At 37.6% G+C, this 25,000-nt stretch overlaps 1 protein-coding gene across 3 annotated transcripts in view; it reads left to right on the forward strand.

The window, feature by feature from the left end:
• The window catches only part of RAB3C (RAB3C, member RAS oncogene family), a 399,506-nt gene that overhangs the window by 76,505 nt on the left and 298,001 nt on the right, over positions 1-25,000 (forward strand). Inside the window, exon 1 of one of the 3 annotated variants that reach the window (XM_060295789.1) lies at positions 13,212-13,436. The exons of 1 other annotated variant lie outside the window; for it this stretch is intronic. In XM_060295789.1, the coding sequence (XP_060151772.1) occupies positions 13,419-13,436 (18 nt within the window). In that variant the 5' untranslated portion in view covers positions 13,212-13,418. Of the gene's footprint in view, positions 1-13,211; positions 13,437-14,088; positions 14,257-25,000 lie in introns of those variants that run through there. One more of the 3 variants, XM_060295788.1, reaches the window with a different exon arrangement.

Here is a 25,000-nt window from a genome sequence, read left to right on the forward strand (position 1 = left end):
CTTGGAGAGAACCAATTACTGTGGTATGCTAAAAGCAACATAATGGAAGAGCCTAAGAATTCTCAGTCTCTTGATTGGCTACTCTTCACAGGGTGAAAGCTTTTCTACTAAGACATAATGTTCCATTAGTCAAAAGATGAAAAAGCAAGATCAGAAATTACATTTTTCAGCACTAACATAACCTTAGCTAGTGTTTACAGGCATAGCACAGTACATAAAAAATGCTCCTTTTTATCGGTTTTTCATTTCCCACTAGGGTGGGACCAATTCACCTCAGTTTGCTGTGACTTTTGAGGATTCAGCATTGAAAATCCTATATCCCAGCAAAGCCCTCAGTCCTGGGCAAACTGAAATGCTTGGTCACCCTGTATCCCAAACCAAGTCAGTCCTACACCTAGCCACATCTACAATGTAATTTTCAGGGCTCCAAAAGTGCCTTCACCAGAAAAGCATCTTCATCAGCTTGAAATACAGCATTTGAGAAAAGATAAGTAGAAGCATATTCATAAAATAGCTTAAAATCCTCCCTGTGGCTTATTGGTAACATACAGTCATTCATACATTGTATGGCAACAGGGAGACAGTCCCAGAACTCCTGCCACTTACTATGGGGAGAGAAGCCATAAGGTAAGCCATCTCAATACACCTCAAAAAGTGCTATGATGGCCAAAGTTCTGAGTACTATAGAAGCACAGGACAAATATACCTGGAGCCTGGAAGAATCAAGGAAATCTTCCTAGATGGTGATAGCTGAGAACTTTTTTAATTTTTAAAAAAATTTAATACAATTTTTAAGGGTTACTTTCCATTTGCAGTTATTACAAAACATTGGCTATATTCCCTGTGTTGTACAATACATCCTTGAGCCTATCTTACACCCAATAGTTTGTGCCTATTGACAAGTGTGAGGTGATACCTCATTGTAGTTTTGATTTGCATTTCCCTGATGATTAGCAATGTTGAGCATCTTTTCATGTGCCTGTTGACCATCTGCATTTCCTCTTTGGAAAAATGTGTATACAGTTCTTCTGCCCATTTTTTAATCAGGTTGTTGTTGTTTATTTATTTATTTTTGATGTTGAATTGTTTGTATATATATTGGATATTAATCCCTTATTTGTCATATCATTTGCAAATATTTTCTCTCATTCAGTAGGTTGTCTTCGTGTTTTGTGGATGGTTTCCTTTGCTGTGCAAAAGTTTTTAAGTTTAATTAAGTCCCATTTGTTTACTTTTGCTTTTATTTCCTACACATTAGGAGATGGATCCCCCAAAATATTGCTGGTATTTATATCAAAGAGTGTTCTGCCTATGTTTTCTTCTAGTTTTATTGTGTCTGATCTTACATTTAGGTCTTTAATCCATTTTGTGTTTATTTTTGTATACAGTGTTAGAGAATATACTAATTTCATTCTTTTACATGTATCTGTCCAGTTTTTCCAGCAACACTTATTGAAGGGACTGTCTTTTCTCCATTGTATATTCTTGCCTCCTTTGTCATAGATTGACCATAAGTGTGTGGGTTTATTTCTGGGCTCTCAATTCTGTTCCATTGATCTAGGTGTCTGTTTTTTGTGACATAAGCTGGGATCTTAAACACATGTTTAATTTAGTGCTAGAAGTATTAAACAAAGCCTTATTCTGAGAAAGGAGGCTAGACAGGCAGGTTTTCCTGAATATCATGCAACCAGAAACAGCTGACATTTTTGGGAAAAGGAGATGTTCCAGAGTGGGGGGAGGGGGAATGAGGACAGGAAAGATCTGGGAAGGCACCTGAAGGGGCAGAGTGTGTTCCTCCAGAGCAAACTTCTTCCTTTTATCATGTTTGCTTTCATTTCCTGTAGGAAAAACCTAGTCCTCTAAACTATTTCCCCTCTAAAGTACCCAAGTGTCCTTCCCATTTGTATCTATTAAACCTTGTTCATCTTTTCAGATTCCTCTGAACATCTCCATTTCCACCAAAGCTTCCTTGCTCTTTGCTGATTCTCCCTGAGCTTCATCTTCCCAGACCTCTAACCCTTTACTACATGTGCCACACACTTATGAGCTTCATTATATTTGTTTTTCAGTATTTTACATTTAAATTCATCAAAATCTGTTGAGCACCTACCATCTGCCAGGTAGTTATTAAATAGTAGTGAACAACTTAAATAGGACCCCTGGTCTCCTGGAGCATATAGTCCTTCATTAAAAAAATAGGATTATAAGCACTAAAAAGTACAGACCATGCAAATATGTCAGTTGTATCCTCTACAGTGTCAAAAACAACTATGGTGCACATTGGGCAATTCATAAGTATTTGTTGACTTGAGGAATTAAAAAATTCACTAGTGAAATTGTTCACATTAGGAAACAATAATAAAAGCAGACAAAAAAGAGATGGTACATAGAAATTATTCAAGGGTCCAGTTGAAATGTGATGATGTATGTACACACTTGATTGTATAGTCCTGGGGATGTTAAGGCTGTGAAAGTTAAATGAGGAAAATGGAGTTGGAATTTTGGGAAAACTCCCTATGATGAAATTACAGATTATTTTTCTCTTAACCAAGCTTAATAGCATAGTTAATACATATAATGAATGCAAAGAGAACTAGAAAGATCCGAGTTTAAATTTTGTTTTGCCTCTGTGACCTGCAAAAGTTATTATTTGCTTTGACTCTCAATTTGCTCATCTTTAAAATGGGACAGTGTGCTGATACCTCCTATTTACCCTCCTTTTCCACCCTACTCTGCCATTCTTTACTCTGCTCTCTGTCTTAGGAGGCTGAATCAACAGATTCCAAGGCTCATGATTCTGACTGGGTTTAGCCAATGGGGAGCTGGCAGGGGACAGAAGGTGGAAGGCTGCTTATTTCCTTCCAGTGCAGTCTCCATCTTCCACAGTAGTTTCTTCTCTCTTCAATGCTTCCTTCCTGGACTTTAGCCATCTGGCTGTAACTTCTCCCTGGTTCTCTGTTGCTTCTAGTCCCAGGGTACACTACTGTCTCCTGTTGGTTTCCACTAACACTGCCATGGCTCTGTAAATAGCCCCTTTATTAAATTTTCTACCAATTACCCAGTTTGACTGTGCAATCTTTGCCTGTTTATCCAGACAACAATCATATTTGCCTCTTTTTTTTTTTTTTTCCTCTCACTGTTGTGGCCTCTCCCGTTGTGGAGCACAGACTCCAGACACGCAGGCTCAGCGGCCATGGCTCACGGGCCCAGCCGCTCCGCGGCATGTGGGATCTTCCTGGACCGGGGCATGAGCCCATGTCCCCTGCATCGGCAGGTGGACCCTCAACCACTGCGCCACCAGGGAAGCCCCATATTTGCCTCTTGCTAATGTAAACATTAAGTTAAACTATGCAAAATGTCCAGCAGAGTTCCTAATATAAAGTAAGTCTTAGCAAATATGACTCTCTCACCCTCCTTCTCCTTCTTGTAGAACACTCTGGCCTTCCTAAAGACAAGGTACTAGTCTATGCTAGTATGGAATCTGTACTAAATCTGATTTTTAATAGTTTAATAACTTCTCCTTGAATAGGTCTTTGTTACTATAAAGAAAAAAAAAACTGTTGCTTACATCAGGGTCATTAGCCAATGAAATCAAGAAAATGCGTCTTTCAATGAGTCATGGCAATCTAAAGAAAAGTGTACTTCAACTATAAGTGCTTTGACCAGAGTTAAATGTGTGCTTTATAATGATATAATATCCCTCCTTTCAGGAACACATACATACTCAGACTATAAAAGAGCACAAGGGTCAGACAGAAGAAAAAGATTTATTTGACATAGGCAACAGCTTTGTGGACAAAATATTGCTTACAAAAATTTGTTTTGGAGATGATTGATAATATTTCTAGCTCAAGTTTCCTATAGATTTTGTGGCAGGGAGAGTAACTGAGAATTAAATGTGACAGAATATCTGTTGGGAAATGATCGAGTCTCCCTTTTCTCCATAAGATGATCATGGAAGAATGAAAGGTGTTCTTTCCTTGCAGTAGGGGTGATGAGGCTTGTGAGTTCTTTTGTCCAGGAATCCTTAACTTTCCTTACCTCCCGGGGATAGTTAACAGTCAGAAGAAGGAGTAATCAGTTGTTGTAGGTATGCTGGAAGGAATTTTCTGAACATGACTTTGTTATTAAAGGCTTAGGTCCATGTAAATAATGAAACTGGATTACTCAAAGAGAAACTTAACCAGCAGAAGTACTGTGATTGAGGATTGAAGAGGGGCTCTGTGAGGTTGATAGATCCCCTGAAGCCAGGGAGGTGGTGGAAGTTCTGGTGAAGAGCAGCAGAGGCAGGTGCTCATGGAAATGCAGAGCCGTTGATGGTAGAGCCTTGATGCAATGCTGGGCTGTGTGTGGCAAGTTGAAACAGTGGCCACAGTCTCCACAGCTTCCTGTATCTGAGTCCTTTTGAAATGTGACTATTCAGCTCCTCTTATCAAGAAGTGGAGTTTATTTCTCCACCTCTTCAATCTGAGCTGAACTGTGATGTCTTCTGGTAAATATAACAGAGTGGAAGGGATGATATGCCAGTTCCAAATCTAGGTGTCAGGAGGCCTTGCATGTTTCTGCTCTTTCTCTTAGAACCTGGAAAACTGCCATGTGAACAGATTTGAAATATCCTACTCTATGAGAGACACATGGCATGGTCCTTCTCCCATTCCCCATCTGATAGCCAAACAATCCAAGAAGCCACTTTGCTGACTTGTAGCTCACCACAGAGGTATGTGTAAACCCAAGTGAGACAGAAAGACCACTCAACAAAGTCCAGCCCCAATTGTCAACCCATAGAATCATGAATTAAGAATGTTTAAATCACTAAGTTTTGAGATTATTTGTTACCCAGCAAAGCTAACTGATACACTCTGTGCCTATGACTTTGGGATTTTGATCAGAATCTCTGTGGCCTAGCTTGGCATGGGGAGAATGGTGCTACCTGACTACAAATCGGCCATGTTGACCTGAAAAAAATCAGCATCAGTGACCATCAGAGATGTCCAGCATGTACCATTTTGCTGTGGTCCCTGTCCTTCAGGGTTCTGTGTAGTCTGAGCAGGGAGGAAGGAGAAACCCTTGCCCCCATTTCTGTCAGATCAGTTGATACTGAACTTTCTAACCATCTTAATATGTGGGGACTTGAGTCAAACTTTATTTCAATTAGAAAAATAATAAAACCTGGTTCTGTAGCTTATGTCACATTTTTAAAATAATAAAATTTAAAATATTTAACAAGCCCTTATGTGAAAAGGAAAGTATTATACTTCAGCTTTCCTTAGATTTTATACCCTGTTTCTCAGCCAGCATAGGAGAGATAACCATCAGATCACATAACTTTCTGGAGGAGGTTTTTGAGTTCTGATTTAATGTGTGGTAATTTCATGATTTTTGAGCAAAAGTTTGTTTAAGTTATGAGATAGCAAATAAGTGTTCAAGTCCAAAGTAGTGATTGTTGAAATGTTGTATATTTACAAAGAACTCTGGTCTTAATGTCATGTGAATTGCATATTAGTCTTGGCTCAGTTATTAAGTATTGTGATGCTAGGTGAGTCATCACCCATATTTGAGCCTTTATCTGCAAACTCAGAAAAATACTAAATAATCCTTAAGTCCCTTTGAAGGTCTTCTAGTCTTTGTCTTGCCTTCTACATTTACAATCGGATACCTTCTTATTCAGAGGCATAATTTACTTCTCCATAGAATATCCTTGAACTGATTACTCTTTCCTATAAATCTTTAAAGCAGTTACTAATGAGAAGAGTGGGCAGGCAGCTAATCAGGCCCAGGTTTGTGTTATCTCTGCCACTGATATCTTGTTATCTGTTACCTGTTTATCTGCTCTTCTGAACTAGTTTGGAACCCCACTTGGGGATGAGGGTGGTGTCTTATCCTTTCTGACTGTGCATTTTAAAGTATAAAATGTAAACCTAAAAATAACTCAATGAAAATTATTGATACACATAAAATTGACTATAATAATAAATTGTGATGTACTTTCAAGATAGCTTTTTTTCCAATATTTGTTAGAGCCCTTCAATGGCATCGGATGACACGTGGTACTTTAGGCAGGTCATTTCACTTTACTGGAATCTAATTTATAATGCATAAAATGGAAGGATTCAGCTAGATCATCTGTAAGAACGCTTCTTCATGTACTAATCTGTCATGTTTTAAGTGCTATGGAAGTTCAGGACATAGATATTTGTCATGAGCCTCATTCTTCTTAGCTAGACTTGGCTCTTAGATATAAGCTTAGCTTAGAGCTATTGAAGGCGTGCAGGCTGGCTTTCACAGGTGCTCTGGCTGGGTGCCCACAGCATGTTCTTCCATCTCACCCCTCAACCTCCCACCTTCACCCCCAAAACACACACACACACTCCACACTGTTGCAATTCTAAGAGATGCTGCTTAGGGCCACCCTTTGTTCTCAGAGTTAGTATGTTAGATTGACTCTTTTTTGACTGGTCAGAAGCCTAGAGGTAGAAAATTTAATATCTACACTCGACATAATTAAGTTGGGTCTTGATTATAAAATTATTTTCAAAATTTGTAATAGCTTTACAAAATAATTGTTTTAAAAAGATAATGATATCTAGCTCTTTGGAAGTAAGACCTGGCTTCTGTAAAGATGTAGGTCACATAACCTTCACGCAAGATTAGCAATCTGAAACCTGTAGCTGAATAAGTACTTTGCATGAAATGTGCAGACTGTCGTTTAAAATTCCTTTGTTTTTCTCATAATCTGCATAATTATAATCTGTTTATTCTAAAGCTATCTTCTATGATTTGGAAATATAACATATACACTTTACCAAAAGATCTGAAATTGATACAAAGCTCCTTAGTAATATCTCTAGTGCATCAAATGAATCAGTATCTGACAATGTTGACAGTTTTCAAATTTAAAAATGTATGAAAAGATATAAGTAACCCAGTAATTCCATGAGAGGACTCTATGTAGTATCCTTGTTCCCAAGCAAGGTCAACAACAGCAACAAAGTCTAGTAAAACTTCTTTGAAAGACATTTTAAACATATTATCTTGAATCAATATTGCCTTTTTTTAAAAGCTTTTTTTGCATCTATTAAGATGATCATATGGTTTGTATACATCAGTTTCATAATATGGTGTATCACATCGATTGATTTGCATATAATGAAGAATCCTTGCATCCCTGGGATAAATCCCACTTGATCATGGTGTATGATCCTTTTAATGTGTTATTGGATTCTGTTTGCTAGTATTTTGTTGAGGATTTTTGCTTCTATATTCATCAGTGATATTGGTCTGTAATTTTCTTTTTTTGTAGTATCTTTGTCTGGTTTTGGTATCAGGGTGATGGGGCCTCATAGAATGAGTTTGGGAGTGTTCCTTCCTCTGCAATTTTTTGGAAGAGTTTGAGAAGGATTGCTGTTAGCTCTTCCCTACATGTTTCATAGAATTCACCGGTGAAGCCATCTCGTCCTAGACTTTTGTTTGTTGGAAGATTTTTAATCACAGTTTCAATTTCATTCCTTGTGATTTGTCTGTTCATATTTTCTATTTCTTCCTGGTTCAGTCTTGGAAGCTTATACCATTCTAAGAATTTATCCATTTCTTCCAGGTTGTCCGTTTTATTGGCCTAGAGTTGCTTGTAGTAGTCTCTTAGGATGCTTTGTATTTCTGCGGTGTCTATTGTAACTTCTCCTTTTTCATTTCTAATTTTATTTATTTGAGTCTTCTCCCTCTTTTTCTTGATGAGTCTGGCTAATAGTTTATCAATTTTGTTTATATTCTCAAAGAACCAGCTTTTAGTTTTACTGATCTTGGCTGTTGTTTTCTTTGTTTCTATTTCATTTATTTCTGCTCTGATCTTTATGATTTCTTTCCTTCTGCTAACTTTCGGTTTTGTTTGTTCTTCTTTCTCTAGTTCCTTTAAGTGTAAGGTTAGATTGTTTATTTGAGATTTTTCTTATTTCTTGAGGTAGGCTTGTATAGCTATAAACACCTTCTTAGAACTGCTTTTGCTGCATCCCATAGGTTTTGGATCATTGTGTTTTCATTGTCATTTGTCTCTAGGTATTTTTTGATTGTTTCAGTGATCTCTTGGTTATTTAGTAACATATTGTTTAGCTTCCATGTGTTTGTGTTTATTACGTTTTTTTCCATGTAATTCATTTCTAATCTCATAGCGTTGTGGTCAGAAAAGATGCTGGATATGATTTCAATTTTCGTAAATTTACTGAGGCTTGATTTGTGACCCAAGATGTGATCTATCCTGGAGAATATTCTGTGCGCACTTGAGAAGAAAGTGTAATCTGCTGTTTTTGGATGGAATGTCCTGTAAATGTCAATTAAATCTATCTGGCCTATTGTGTCATTTAAAGCTTCTGTTTCCTTATTTATTTTCATTTTGGATGATCTGTCCATTGGTGTAAGTGAGGTGTTAAAGTCCCCCACTATTATTGTGTTACTGTCAATTTCCTCTTTTATAGCTGGTAGCAGTTGCTTTGTGTATTGAGGTGCTCCTATGTTAGATGCATATATATTTATAATTGTTATATCTTCTTCTTGGATTGATCCCTTGATCATTATGTAGTGTCCTTCCTTGTCTCTTGTAACATTCTTTATTTTAAAGTCTATTTTATCTGATATGAGTATTGCTACTCCAGTTTTCTTTTGATTTCCATTTGCATGGAATATCTTTTTCCATCCCCTCACTTTCAGTCTGTATGTATCCCTAGGTCTGAAGTGGGTCTCTTAAAGACAGCATATATATGGGTCTTCTTTTTGTATCCATTCAGCAAGCCTGTGTCTTTTGGTTGGAGCATTTAATCCATTCACGTTTAAGGTAATTATCAATATGTATGTTCCTATGACCATTTTCTTAATTGTTTTGGGTTTGTTTTTGTAGGTCCTTTTCTTCTCTTGTGTTTCCCACTTAGAGAAGTTCTTTAAGCATTTGCTGTAGAGCTGGCTTGGTGGTGCTGAATTGTCTTAGCACTTGCTTGTCTGTAAAGCATTTGATGTCTCCATCAAATCTGAATGAGATCCTTGCTGGGTATCATAATCTTGGTTGTAGGTTCTTCCCTTTCATCACTTTAAATATGTCATGCCACTCCGTTCTGGTTTGTAGAGTTTCTGCTGAGAAATCAGCTGTTAACCTTATGGGAGTTCCCTTGTATATTATTTGTATTTTTTCCCTTGCTGCTTTCAATAAATTTCTTTGTCTTTAGTTTTTGCCAATTTGACTACTATATGTCTCTGTGTGTTTCTCCTTGGCTTTATCCTGTATAGAACTCTCTGCACTTCCTGGACTTGGGTGGCTATTTCCTTTCCCATGTTAGGGAAATTTTCAACTATAATCTCTTCAAATATTTTCTCGGGTCCTGTCTCTCTCTCCTCTCCTTCTGGGACCCCTATAATGTGAATGTTGTTGCATTTAATGTTGTCCCAGAGATCTCTTAGGCTGTCTTCATTTCTTTTCATTCTTTTTTCTTCATTCTGTTCTGCAGCAGTGAATTCCACCATTCTGTCTTCCAGGTCACTTATCCGTTCTTCTGCCTCAATTATTCTGCTATTGATTCCTTCTAGTGTATTTTTCATTTCAGTTATTGTATTGTTCATCTCTGTTTGTTTGTTCTTTAATTCTTCTAGGTCTTTGTTAAACATTTCTTGCATCTTCTCGATCTTCACCTCTATTCTTTTTCCGAGGTTCTGGATGATCTTCACTATCATTATTCTGAATTCTTTTTCTGGAAGGTTGCCTATCTCCACTTCATTTAGTTGTTTTTCTGGGGTTTTATCTTGTTCCTTCATCTGGTACATAGCCCTCTGCCTTTTCATCTTGTCTATATTTCTGTGAATGTGGTTTTTGTTCCACAGGCTGCAGGATTGTAGTTCTTCTTGCTTCTGCTATCTGCCCTCTCAATATTGCCTTTTGTGAGAAAAACTATGGGCAAGAATCTGGGCTTTGGAATCAGATAACCCTGAGCTTCAAATCCTGCCCCAACATCTTGCTGGCTAGGTGTCCATAAGCAAAATCATGAGCAAGAATGAGTTAAAATTATTTTTCTTTTAATTAAAAAGAGATCAATAACATCATGGGGATATTCAATTCCTTCCAAAGGCAACATGAGACAATCAATAGCAATTCTTGATAGAGATGCTGCACAAAGTTGAAATCAAAGACAGCTTTAACACAGAGTCAGACAAAGGTAATGGGCCTCAGTCTAGAAAAACCTCCTGTTTGTTTGGAAATGGTCCCAGATACACCTAGGATTAGACACCCAGCCATATCCTTGCACAGTGGATTTGAGTAAGGCATGCATGAGGGAGTAAGTGAATCCCCAGGGTCATACTTATCTCTTATACCAAGCCTCAGTCATTTTATTTTTCAGTGTAAGTCCTAACAGAGAGATAGTAACAATGGTAGAAACAAAATATCTAATGCTATTTTTCATTTAACCAATATCATCATTACTAATTAATAATTATCCTTGTTCTTGGGTTTGTTTAGCCTAATAAATTATCCCCATTTAACCCTACTTGATAGAATTTTACTGTTTAATAGAGCTGATATAGACAAGGACTGATAACAACAAAGTGAATAATAGATAAACTAGATAAATACAAAAAACAAAGTAAATGCTAGTAAATATCAGATAAACACAGGATAGTCAGTCAATAATGAAGAGTGATGTCAGACAATGAAAAGAAAACTGAATCCAAAGACAAAGATTTAAGAGTTCTTATCTCAGCTATCCCTCTAATGATCTATGTGACCCTGGGTAAGTCATGCTCTCTGGACCTCAGGACCTTGAGCTTGCTCTACTTTCTAATATGGGGAAGTGCTCATGTTACATACTTTGTGACACTCACTGGCGGGCTCTTTGCCTTCACTTAACTCTACTGTGCCTTTTAAAACCATTTTAATGTCAACTAACCCCAGATTCATATGTAAGTGGAGAAGACTTCCCTTTTTCCTTATTTCCTCAACAAGAGCCAGACTATTCTAACCTTTGGGTAATTCCTTGATTTTAAGGCTTTGATTGCTGTTAAATTACAGAGCTCCCTGGGAATGGATAAATTTTAAAATTATTAGACATTCACATTTCAGTAAAATTGCTAAAGGAAAAAAGTAGCAAGATTTATCTTATAGTCCCCCTTATGCCCTATAGGAGAGATTACCAGCTGTCTGCCAGCACCTGTTCTTCCCCAGTACCCATTTTATAACAGAATTCCTGATTTTCAGCTGGGCACAAGTTTACCCAGAATAGGGGCTACATTTCCCAGCCTACCTTGCAAGTAGGTATGATCATAAGATTAAGGTCTAGGCACTGTAATGTAAGAGCACTGGTGTATTAAAAGGGATGCTGGAATGCCCTTCTTCATCATATCTTCCTTCCTGCTGGCTAGAATGTGGATATAAGAGATGGAGCTCCAGCAGTCGTCTGCTGACCTTGGGAATGAAACTCACAGATGGTGGCCTAATTTCAAGCAAAGATAAAGTGCTCTTCTGACTTTAGGGAGATAATCAATTCCAGTCCACTTTTGTTTGTTGAGTTGATCCCTGACTAGCTTTTTTTTTTACTCCCTTCACCCACTTAAATAACCAACTGAGGCAGGAGAAACAGGACAGAACTAAGTTCCCCAAAACCTTTCACAATGTTTTTTTTTTTTTTCCTCAACTCAATTTTCATGGGTTCTTCCACAAATAAAAGACATACTAGAAAACTGAGGGGGTAAATCATTGTAATAAAATTTTAAGAAGGGATGAACTTCTCAAATAATAGTAAATCCAAGAGGGTTCAACACTTATAATATTTCAACATGTTCTGTGGTATCAGACTCTTTGAATTCTGAGAATTTCAGAAGGTGATGATGATAGTATGAAAATTATAGGAAATTTTTTTGAAGAAAGACAAGCTCTAAGTAGCTGTGCATATTTTTATTATTAAATGCCAATAATTATACACATTTAAGTGTCAGTATTACTTTGTTGGTACTTCTCTTGGAAAAAATTTATAAAGAAGTGTACCTTTACATAGATCTACAAAAGATCTGCAGAAGGCTTATGTGTAATAATCTATCAAGAAACATATAGATATTGGTTTTTACCTTTTAATTTTATTTGCTATTAGCTAACTTAAATGAAATTGCTTGAAACCTCACATAACCAATGCTCCCCTATGAGGGGAGCATTTTCAAATGTGTTTTCTGAATAGCTATAAAAACTATTTACCTAGGTGATATCAATTCCATTCTCATTGATTGCAAGATTAGAAGACAGATCTTAGATTTCTTAAAAAAAAAACGGCAAAAACAAAAACACAATCTAAAATTATTGGGACATTTTGAACATGGTAGGTTCCCAATGCATTGTTGTTGCAATATTGAGTCAGTCTGTGACGTTTTCGAGGTTTGTATTTTTGAAAAATTCTTACACATAAAAAATTTTAAGGCAGTGTTTCTCTGTTTAAGGACAACTTGCATCAGAATTGCTGGAGTGTTTGTTTAAAATGCTAATTCCCAGACACATCATCACTTCCAGTGAATCAGAATCTCTATGCATGCCTTGAGAATATGAATTTTAACACCCCCAAGAGATTTTCAAGCACATTTAAGTTTAAGAACCTCCGTTCTACTGCTTTGTCTAGTGCAATGGAGTTTCAAGCAGTTTTAAGTTATTACGTCCATGTCTCTGTCAGTATCAAGTTAATTCTTTTCCCATTCTGCCTCCAATTTTTGACCACACGTGAAAGGCGGGGATGATTACTGGACTGAATAACATTTACTCTTAAAGGGAAAAGAGAGTTTTTAGATCGGTACAGAGAATATGGATAGTCACACATATTTGTGAACTGAGGGGAAAAGATACGTGTAATAAAAGTACAGTTCCGAGATTTCAAAACTATTTTTGAACTAGTCTGGAGGAGCATGATTGTAATGTAAGGCATGACTCTGTGTTAAAGAAAGGACAGGATAACTTAATAGAGGTCTCCTATCTTGTTCTGTGACGGTGCTTCTAGGCTCTGGTGATGAATGTGTTCATTTTCTGTGACTTCCTTTGGGTAAATAACCCGGTGCCCTATCAGCTCTCCAGCCCTGGGCCAGCAGCGGCCGTGTGTGCGCACTAATGACGGTGGAAGGTGTCTGGGGGAGGGCCTGGGGAGGGGCTGCCCTGCACGATCGCGCCCCTGGCACTTCCTAAGAGACTCTCAGCTCTTTCTCTGCAGCTGGTACTTGAAGCCTCCACACTCTCCCTCCAGAGAAAAGAAACCATCTATCTAAATTAGCTGTGCTCTCTCGTCCCTCGTTTCTCCCTCCGCCAGCCGCCACCCCCACCCCTTCCATTGTGTAGTGCGTTTAGCTTCTCTTCCTGCGTGAGACCTTAACCTCCTTTGTAGCGGGACGGATTACTAAGAATTTCGGAACCTTGAGTTGCAATGGAGCTGTATGGAAAGGTAAGCAGAAGGGAGTTCCTCTGCATGCTCTGAGTGAAATCTTGCTTTGATGGACTTTGGTGTGTGTGTGTGTGTGTGTGTGTGTGTACGCGCGCGCGTGGGTGCCTTCTCAATGCAATTGTGTGAGTAAACCACTTTCTTTATGTGTGTGCCATTCATTCTCGTTCTCCCCCGCGTTTGGTGAATGAGATTGTAAAACCACCCCACTCTGCCTATGGAAATGTATAAACTTTCCCGATTCAGGATGGGGAGGTGTAGCGCGGAGAGCTCCAGAATGCAGCGCAGGTTTCTTTTAGATTGGGAATTAGCACAAGGTAGTGCGTTTCCTAACAAGAAAAATCACAATCTAGCTTCGGAAAGCGATAGGTAGCAAAGAAAAATCTCCAGCTGAGATGAGCCGGGGTCACTTTTCGCCTGCACCTTGCGAGGAAATGGTCTGTGAGGCTGAGAGCAGCAACAACCGGGAGCGATTCCAAAAGAGAAGGGAGGCTCGGCGGCCGAGTCCAACAGGAGGAGCAGCCTGTTTTTATGCTGGCTTGCCGGGAAATGTAGTTCACGGCTCACCGGTTTCCCGGAAAGCTCAGCAGGGTTAGACTACAACTCCCAGGAGCACGCGGGGCTCCCAGCCAGTACGCGTGTGCGGCGCCAGGAAGGGACAGCTCCGGTGCTGATGTTGGAGCCGGTTAGCGAACCCCAAGAGTGCAGTGTGGAGCGTGAAGCGCGCGGGCTGTGCACGCTTGATCGGGCTCCCGGGCCAGCACTGTCTTAGCCAGGGAGAGAGGACACTTTGCGAACAATGAGACACGAAGCTCCCATGCAGGTGGGTCTATATAGAAAGTGTGGCCTCGGGAGGAATTGAGAAAGATGCTTTCTCCCTCGCTCCCAGCATAAACTGCGCCCGATCTAAGGGAAGGTCTTAGGCAGCCACCCGCGGGGATGCGGTTCTGACTTGGTCCATGGAACAGAACTGGGTTCCTCTACGCTCCGCGGGGCTGTAACTAGGGATGTTTTGACGCGGGTAAGAGTATACATTATCTTTCTAGGCTCCACAAGGAGGATTATAGTGTCTAAAACGTAAACTTGAGCAAACAAAAGTCAGAGGAGCATGCAATCTCGTATTGGCATTGATTGTCCCTCCTGGCTTGCCTGGTTGTGATCGCGGTGCAGACACACGGACTTATGGCGAGGTTCGGGGTTGCGAACTCTACTGGAGTCGGGATAGAGCGAATACTGCTTGGTTAAGAGCGCGCTAAGAAAGGAGAAGCCAGTGTTAGGGTCCCCATAGTCCTCTTTCTTCAGTTAGGGTCCTAGTATCAACGGAAAAAGCAAACCCATTGGGGCTTGACTCTTCCCAGAAGTAAGCAAGCCTTTATCGCTGTCCACACAACTGGTTTACTGCTGCGTTTCAAAGACTATCCTCTGAGCTTTCCTGAGTAATGTGCCCATTTGTTGTCCGTTCCGATTCCCTATTTCTGTCACATTCTTATGTTTGCTTCCTTTGGCTCCGGTGCAAAGGTGCCTCTGCCTAAGCACCTTGCTTAAGTTTTGTTTTTAAGTAAAGATGAGTGATGCTGTCTCCTTTGTATATACAATCAGTTAACGCTAAACATCAGCCTGTGTTCATTACCAAGCAGAGTGATCCCATTGCGTAACAGAAAGGCACTTTATGAATGGGATTGAGAGGGGAATGGAACATACGTTTGGAACGTGTTGTCTCTCTTGAGAACCCAACCCTGCTACCAAATCCACCAATATAAATGTTTGACTTTAATTCGTGCTTAAACATTTTCCACAAAAATCAAGGGCTTTAAACGTATGCTTCAATTTACTTTTTATTTATGGTATGGGTTATGTATATTAACATATATGCTGACTGGACTGTTCAATGAAAAAAGATCTGTAGAATTTAATTGTTTGTTGAAGGATTATATAATAGAAGCTCTCGAATTACCTTATGAGTTATTGAAAATTTGATTTGGTCCAGAGAACATTGGCCCTATTGTGAATCTTCTAATACCTCTGTTTGTGACTTAGTTTTTCATTATAGACCTGATGTGAAAAGAATCTGGACAGACAATAAAGGTGCAGGCTGTTGCAATCAAGATATATTGGCTTATGATAATTTCCCGCTACTAGAGGTACTGCCAGGAACCAACTGGCTAAATTAAGCATATCTGATTACAAGTAAATATTGACAGTAGATTTTAAAAGTAGATTGTTAGTATTTAACATCAAACCCATATATGCACTGAGGTGTTTATGTTAAAATAAATTTCTAACAAATAAATCACACTGCATCTTTTTTATTTTCTTATAATAATTGCTTAGAATGTTCAAAAGGGTCATTAAAATGTTACAGAACTGTATGAAATTAGTGCCTTGAGAACTATTTTAAATTATTTCATATCAACTTTGTAGTAGGCACTGTAATTCCATATTTTAGTCAGAACTTTAATGAATAATTAATATAAAAATAGGTAACAAAATTAATTTGCTTCTGGATGGAGTTGTCATATTTAGGATGTATTTTATTCACTGGACTTGATTTTTGAAATTAAAACTTTCAATGCCCAAATGCTATCAAGAATAACATGTACATTAAAAAAAACAAAGACTATTTTCTGTAGTATATTTCATTTCAGCACATTTATTGATTCAATTTACCAAGTAAATTGTTATGGTGGCCCTCTCTCAATTACTGTCAGGTTTTCAAACATATATAATGATGGAAAGAATAAAAACTATAAACATGCTTCATATATATATGTTTTTTAAGTGGCAAGTAATGTCTCAGCACCTGTACTTCTGAATCATAAGCACATAATCACATTCCAGGTGATTTTGGCATATGAAAATGCAATGAGATGAATAGTTGACTTTTTTTCTTTTACATTTAAAGACTGAACCACATCATCATTTAAAATACATGCCCCTAAGTTTTCCCTTAGGTTTCTGGAAAATGAGTCACAAGCAAAACCTCATTCTATAGTTTCATTATCCTAAGAGATTCTTTTCCCCATATAAAAATATTTAGTTCATTTATTCAGTGAAACAAAATGTGCTCTTTAATTCTTGATTTCCTAATTTACTTATTTTATTTTCTTAAATCAAAGAATCCTTTAAAAATTAATGTCTTTTAAAAAGTATTTATTGTGCCTATGTACATAGCTTGGTGCTCTGTTCAAGGTAGTTATCTTTGATATATGCAAATTTTCTGAAGAATATTTCTCTCTGAGTTGATGCAAAATAAGGGATAATAATTGTTTTATAGGGATTATTAAAATAATAAACCGTAATAGTCTTTGCTGTCTGTATTTCCTTTGCAACTAAATAACCAGGAATAGCATTTGGTAAGTGTTCCAAATGATGGGTTAGAATTTTAATGCAGGAAATGGTCATTTTGTGTTTCTTCATTCAGTGCATCCATAAATCCTGAGGGCCAAATGAAATGGGGAATAACAGCGCTCGTGACTTGAGGGCAAGACTCTCATGAACAAATTGTCATTTGATTCAGGAGCCAGGTTGAACAAATTCCAGTTTATCTAGTGCTTTGTGCTAAGCACTGTGCCTTGCATTCAGATGTCTCTGCGTGTGTGTGTGTGTGTGTGTGTGTGTGTGTGTGTGTGTGTAAAATATAAAACAGTCCTAGAGGTCACCATTATCCTAATTATGGGCAGATAACTAGAACTTTTTAAGATTAAAAAACTTTCCCAACACGGTAAATTCAAAATTCTGCCAGACTCTAGAAAGCCCTTGTTCTTTCCTCTATTATTTTGGGTTCCTCAAGAAGACACAAAATGGTGGTGTAATGAATGAGGGCACTATTGATATAATTTGATTCATTCATTTGGTTCAGAAGAAAGAAAACTGTCTCTTCTGTTTATAAATTTATCTTGCATGAACTAAACCAAATATTTGAGAAAGGCCAATGTTTTAAAAATGGTTAGCTTTCTGTTTCCTGGGTTTGAATTTCTTGCAGCTTTACTTACTCTCTTGCAGGACCAGTGGAATTCATTGTCTCTGTTTAAATGCTTATCTTCAATTTTGTCATCCACAAGCTTTCTGGGTCATCACATAAGTGCAGAGCCCTCTAACTATTTAGGAAACTTGAGAGGAAAACAACTACTCAAAGCATGGAGCAGAGTGCCAAAAAAGGTTATTTGGCTAAAAATGAGGATGATTGAAGAAAGAATATAAGTGTAGGCTGAAAATGAGGTTGAGGTGAAAACCATAATAGGTATTAAATACAGCCATGCTATATAACAAAAACAACTTACAAAGAATCAGTCTAAATATCATTGTTTCATTTGGCTATGGAAGGTACATGGCAATCTTGCATTTTATTATTGTGGAATTTCTAACCACATCCAGCCTCTGTGATGATCCCTTTATCTTTATAAGAAATGGAAGTTTAGTCCTCATCCCTTACAGAGATAGAGAAAAACTCTAGTTGACATTGGAGAAACGAGAACTTTTTTCTTACTCCATTTGAGCAAATTCCTCAAGTATCCACCTTCCTTCCGTAAAGGAAAGTGGAGGATAGAGAGGAGAATTACAGTAAAAATAAATTTCTGTGGTGTAAGAATGATTTTCCATTTTCATTTTTTTAGTCCAAGAAGTCATGGTTTTATTACATGGCATAACCACAATTTTCCCCTGCCATTCTAAGCTTATATTGGAACTGCAGGTTCCTTTCCTGACCATCATATGCCAAGATGGAAATACATTTTTATGCTAAGGATTGAATTTTCCTGGGACTATTCTTACACCAAGGATACTCAGCTTACTAAGTATAAACAGTTGTGCCACCTGAAAAAAATGTTGTATTGGTTAAAGGTCGTCCAACAATTTTCCCCATTTTTCATTCGTTAATTGGGTCCAGAGGTTCTAAAGGAACCCTCTTAACAGCTCATAGTTTTTTACCATGCATACTATGACCTGTGAAGATGAAATCTTTTAGATTTATTTGGATTTACATAAATTTTTAGCATTTTTCATTTGTTTATTTACAGTTTTTGATATATTTCTATATGTTGAAATGTACAAATATTAAGTGAACAACTTGATGAATTTTAAAAAATTATTTATTTTTATTTTTTTAAAGTCTTTATTGAATTTGTTACAATGTTGCTTCTGTTTTATGTTTTGGTTTTTTGGCTGCAAGGCATGTGGGATCTTAGCTCCCTGACCAGGGATCAAACCCACACCCCCTGCACTGGAAGGTGAAGTCTTAACCACTGGACCTCCAGGGAAGTCCCAAATTTGATGAATTTTGATAAATGGGTACACCTGTGTAATACATACCACTATAAAGATGTAGAATATTTCCAATCAGCCCCCAAAATTCCTTCATTCATATTCTTTTTCCAGTTAATCTACCAATGCAATAAATTCTTGACTTTTTTCACCATAAATTAGTCCTGTTCTAGAATTCTATATAGTTCTGGAAAGCATACAAAATGAACATATTGCAGAATATACAGTGTGTACTCTTAAGTCTGGCTTATTTTGCTCAGTATAATGTGTAAGGGATTTATTCATGTTTTTGCATGTATCAATAATTCATTTTGTTTTATTGATGCATATTATACTGGTGTATCAATCTACAACACTTTTAAAATCTATTTGTCTGTTGATGGACTTTGAGGTAATTTCATTTGGTGCTACTATAATGAAGGCTACAAACATTATCACATTGGTCTTTTTATGATAATGTGTTTTCATTTCTTATGGGTAAATACCTAGAAGTGGAGTCGTTGAGGTAAGGGTAAGTCTTTGTTTAATTTTCTAAGAAACTGTCAAATCTCTAGCCAAAATGGTAGTGCCATTTCACATTCTCACCGGCAATGTATGAACATTCTAGTGGCTTCACATCCTTAACACTGTCTGGTGTCAGTGGCCGTTTAAATTCTGGCCACTTTAATGGGTGTTTATGGTATCTCATTGTGATCTGTATTTGCATTTTTCTAATGAGGGTGATGTTCATTATATTTGTATCTTTTAACTGGCCATTTGTATATCTTCCTTTGTGTAGTGTCTTTAGCCTTTTATCCATTATCTGGGTTGTCTTTTTATTGTTTAGTTGCAGAAGATCTTTATATAGGTTTTTTTTTCTTTTTTGATATCTGTTTGTTTATTTAGTTTTGAAACAAGTTCTTTGAATGTATTAAAATATTTTCTGCCAGTCTGTGCCTTGAATACTCATATCTTAATAGTGTCTTTTGATGAGTATTTTTATTTTGATGAAATTTAGGTTATTAATTATAGGTGGGGTCTATATTTGGACTCTGTACTTTCTTTGATCTATTTGTCTTAACTATGTCCCAAGACCTTAATACATTTGTTATTTCTAGTAGTATTTTTTTAGATTCCTTAAGAATTTCCCCATAAATAATTGTATCATTTGCAAATAGAGACAGTTCTTTCTTTCCAGTGACCTCCTTTTTTTTGTTTTTTTCCTATAACTTATTCCACAGGATAGGACAGCTAGTAAAATGTTTTATTTTTTTTAATTAGTTTTTAATTTTTATTTTTTTCAATCGCCCAATTCATCACACCACAACCCCCACCCCCCACCGCTTTCCCCCCTTGATGTCCATACGTTTGTTCTCTACATCTGTGTCTCAATTTCTGCCCTGAAAACCAGTTCATCTGTACCATTTTTCTAGGTTCCACATATATGCATTAATATATGATATTTGTTTTTCTCTTTCTGACTTACTTCACTCTGTATGACAGTCTCTAGATCCAACCACGTCTCAACAAATGACCGAATTTCATTCCATTTTATGGCTGAGTAATGTTCCATTGTATATATGTACCACATCTTCTTTATCCATTCATCTGTTGATGGGCATTTAGGTTGTTTCCGTAACCTGGCTATTGTAAATAGTGATGCAATGAACATTGGGGTACATGTGTCTTTTATTTTTTTTGTGGTATGTGGGCCTCTCACTGTTGTGGCGGCTCCTGTTGCAGAGCACAGGCTCCGGATGCACAGGCTCAGCGGCCATGGCTCATGGGCCAAGCTGCTCCGCGGCATGTTGGATCTTCCCAGACCAGGGCACGAACCCGTGTCCCCTGCATCGGCAGGCAGACTCTCAACCACTGCGCCACCAGGGGGGCCCGCGTGTGTCTTTTTGAATTATGGTTTTCTCTGGGTATATGCCCAGTAGTGGGATTGCTGGGTCATATGGTAACTCTATTTTTAGTTCTTTAAGGAACCTCCATACTTTCTCCATAGTGGCTGTATCAATTTACATTCCCACCAACAGTGCAAGAGGGTTCCCTTTTCTCCACACCCTCTCCAGCATTTGTTGTTTGTAGATTTTCTGACAATGCCCATTCTAACTGGTGTGAGGTGATACCACATTGCAGTTTTGATTTGCATTTCTCTAATAACTAGTGATGTTGAGCAGATTTTCATGTGCTCCTTGGTCATCTGTATGTCTTCTTTGGAGAAATGTCTATTTAGGTCTTCTGCCCATTTTTGGATTGGGTTGTTTGTTTTTTTAATATTGAGCTGCAAGAGCTGTTTATATATTTTGGAGATTAATTCTTTGTCAGTTGCTTCATTTGCAAATATTTTCTCACATTCTGAGTGTTGTCTTTTCATCTTGTTTATGGTTTCCTTTGCTGTGCAAAAGCTTTTAAGTTTCATTAGGTCCCATTTGTTTATTTTTGTTTTTATTTCCATTACTCTAGGAGGTGGATCAAAAAAGATCTTGCTGTGATTTATGTCAAAGAGTGTTCTTCCTATGTTTTCCTCTAAGACTTTTATAGTGCCCAGTCTTACACTTAGGTCCCTAATCCATTTTGAGTTTATTTTTGTGTATGGTGTTAGGGAGTGTTCTAATTTCATTCTTTTACATGTAGCTGTCCAGTTTTCCCAGCACCACTTTTTTTTTTTTTTTTTTTTTTTTTGCGATATGTGGGCCTCTCACTGTTGTGGCCTCTCCTGTTGCGGAGCACAGGCTCCGGACGCTCAGGCTTAGCAGCCATGGCTCACGGGACCAGCCGCTCCGTGGCATGTGGGATGTTCCCGGACCAGGGCATGAACCCACTTCCCCTGCATTGGCAGGCGGACTCTCAACCACTGCGCCACCAGGGAAGCCCCCCAGCACCACTTATTTAAGAGACTGTCTCATCTCCATTGTATATCCTTGCCTCCTTTGTCATAGATTAGTTGACCATAGGTGCGTGGGTTTATCTCTGGGCTTTCTATCCTGTTCCATTGATCTCTATTTCTGTTTTTGTGCCAGTACCATATTGTCTTGATTACTGTAGCTATGTAGTATAGTCTGAAGTCAGAGAGTCTGATTCCTCCAGCTCCATTTTTTTCCCTCAAGACTGCTTTGGCTATTCGGGGTCTTTTGTGTCTCCATACAAATTTTAAGATTTTTTCTTCTAGTTCTGTAAAAAATGCCGTTGGTAATTTGATAGGGATTGCATTGAATCTGTAGATTGCTTTGTGTAGTGTAGTCATTTTCACAATATTGATTCTTCCAATCCAAGAACATGGTATATCTCTCCATCTGTTGGTATCATCTTTAATTTCTTTCATCAGTGTCTTATAGTTTTCTGCATACAGGTCTTATATCTCCCTAGGTAGGTTTATTCCTAGGTATTTTATTCTTTTTGTTGCAATGGCAAATGGGAGTGTTTCCTTAATTTCTCTTTCAGATTTTTCATCATTAGTGTATAGGAATGCAAGAGATTTCTGTGTATTAATTTTGTATCCTGCAACTTTACCAAATTCATTGATTAGCTCTAGTAGTTTTCTGGTAGCATCTTTAGGATTCTCTATGTATAGTATCATGTCATCTGCAAACAGTGACAGTATTACTTCTTCTTTTCCAATTTGTATTCCTTTTATTTCTTTTCCTTCTCTGATTGCTGTGGTTAGGTTTACAAAAATATGTTGAATAATAGGGGTGAGAGTGGACATCCTTGTCTTGTTCCTGATCTTAGAGGAAATGTTTTCACATTTTCACCATTGAGAATGATGTTTGCTGTGGGTTTGTCAGATATGGCCTTTGTCATGTTGAAGTAGGTTCCCTCTATGCCCACTTTCTGGAGAGGTTTTATCATAAATGGTGTTGAATTTTGTCAAAAGCTTTTTCTGCATCTATTGAGATGATCATATGGTTTTTATTCTTCAATTTGTTAATATGGTTTATCACATTGATTGACTTGAGTATATTGAAGAATCCTTGCATCTCTGGGATAAATCCCACTTGATCATGGTGCATGACCCTTTTAATGTGTTGTTGGATTCTGTTTGCTAGTATTTTGTTGAGGATTTTTGCATCTATATTCATCAGTGATATTAGTTTGTAATTTTCTTTTTTTGTAGTATCTTTGTCTGGTTTTGGTATCAGGGTGATGGTGGCCTCATAGAATTAGTTTGGGAGTGTTCCTTCCTCTGCAATTTTTTGGAAGAATTTGAGAATGATGGGTGTTAGCTCTTCTGTAAATGTTTGATAGAATTCACATGTGAAGCCCTCTGGTCCTGGACTTTTCTTTCTGGGAAGATTTTTAATCACAGTTTCAATTTCATTACTTGTGGTTGGTCTGTTCATATTTTCTATTTCTTCCTGGTTCAGTCTTGGAAGGTTATACCTTTCTAAGAATTTGTCTGTTTCTTCCAGGTTGTCCATTTTTTTGGCATAGAGTTGCTTGTAGTAGTCTCTTAGGATGCTTTGTATTTCTGTGGTGTCTGTTGTAACTTCTCCTTTTTCATTTCTAGTTTTATTGATTTGAGTCCTCTCCCTCTTTTCCTTGATGAGTCTGGCTAATGGTTTATCAATTTTGTTTATCTTCTCAAAGAGCCAGCTTTTAGTTTTATTGATCTTTTCTATTTTTTTCTTTGTTTGTATTTCATTTATTTCTGCTCTGATCTTTATGATTTCTTTCCTTCTGCTAACTTACGGTTTTGTTTGTTCTTCTTTTCTAGTTCCTTTAGGTGTAAGATTAAATTGTTTATTTGAGATTTCTCTTTTTTCTTGAGGTAGGCTTGTATAGCTATAAACTTCCCTCTTAGAACTGCTTTTGCTGCATCCCATAGGTTTTGAATCATCGTGTTCTCATTGTCATTTGTCTCTAGGTATTTTTTGATTTTCTCTTTGATTTCTTCAGTGTTCTCTTGGTTATTTAGTAACATATTGTTTAGCCTCCATGTGTTTGTGTTTTTTACATTTTTTTCCCCTGTAATTGATTTATAATCTCATAGCATTGTGGTCAGAAAAGATGCTTGATATGATTTCAATTTTTCTAAATTTACTGAGGCTTGATTTGTGACCCAAGATGTGATCTATCCTAGAGAATGTTCTGAGCACAATTGAGGAGAGAGTGTAATCTGCTGTTTTTGGATGGAATGTCATATAAATACCAATTAAATCTATCTGGTCTACTGTGTCATTTAAAGCTTGTGTTTTCTTATTAATTTTCTGTTTGGATGATCTGTCCATTGGTGTAAGTGGGTTGTTAAAGTCCCCACTATTATTGTGTTACTGTCGATTTCCTCTTTTATAGCTGGTAGCAGTTGCCTTATGTATTGTGGTGCTCCTATGTTGGGTGCATATATATTTATAATTGTTATATTTTCTTCTTGGATTGCTCCCTTGATCATTATGTAGTGTCCTTCCTTGTCTCTTGTAACATTCTTCATTTTAAAGTCTGTTTTATCTGACATGAGTATTGCTACTCCAGCTTTCTTTTGATTTCCATTTGCATGGAATATCTTTTTCCATCCCCTCACTTTCAGTCTGTATGTATCCCTAGGTCTGAAGTGGATCTCTTAAAGACAGCATATATATGGGTCTTGTTTTTGTATCCATTCAGCAAGCCTGTGTCTTTTGGTTGGAGCATTTAATCCATTCACGTTTAAGGTAGTTATCGATATGTATGTTACTATGACCATTTTCTTAATTGTTTTGGGTTTGTTTTTGTAGGTCCTTTTCTTCTCTTGTGTTTCCCACTTAGAGAAGTTCTTTAAGCATTTGCTGTAGAGCTGGCTTGGTGGTGCTGAATTGTCTTAGCACTTGCTTGTCTGTAAAGCATTTGATGTCTCCATCGAATCTGAATGAGATCCTTGCTGGGTGTCGTAATCTTGGTTGTAGGTTCTTCCCTTTCCTCACTTTAAGTATATTATGCCACTGCCTTCTGGCTTGTAGAGTTTCTGCTGAGAAACCAGCTGTTAACCTTATGGGAGTTCCCTTGTATGTTATTTGTCATTTTTCCCTTGCTACTTTCAATAAGTTTTCTTTGTCTTTAATTTTTGCCAATTTGATTACTATGTGTCTCTGTGTGTTTCTCCTTGGGTTTATCCTGTATGGGACTCAGTGCGCTTCCTGGACTTGGGTGGCTATTTCCTTTCCCATGTTAGGGAAGTTTTCGACTATAATCTCTTCAAAGATTTTCTCGGGTCCTGTCTCTCTCTCCTCTCCTTCTGGGACCCCTATAATGCGAATGTTATTGCATTTAATGTTGTCCCAGATGTCTCTTAGGCTGTCTTCATTTCTTTTCATTCTTTTTTCTTCATTCTGTTCCGCAGCAGTGAATTC

This window comes from Globicephala melas, chromosome 3 (genome assembly GCF_963455315.2).
Source record: "Globicephala melas chromosome 3, mGloMel1.2, whole genome shotgun sequence".
NCBI lineage: Eukaryota > Metazoa > Chordata > Mammalia > Artiodactyla > Delphinidae > Globicephala > Globicephala melas.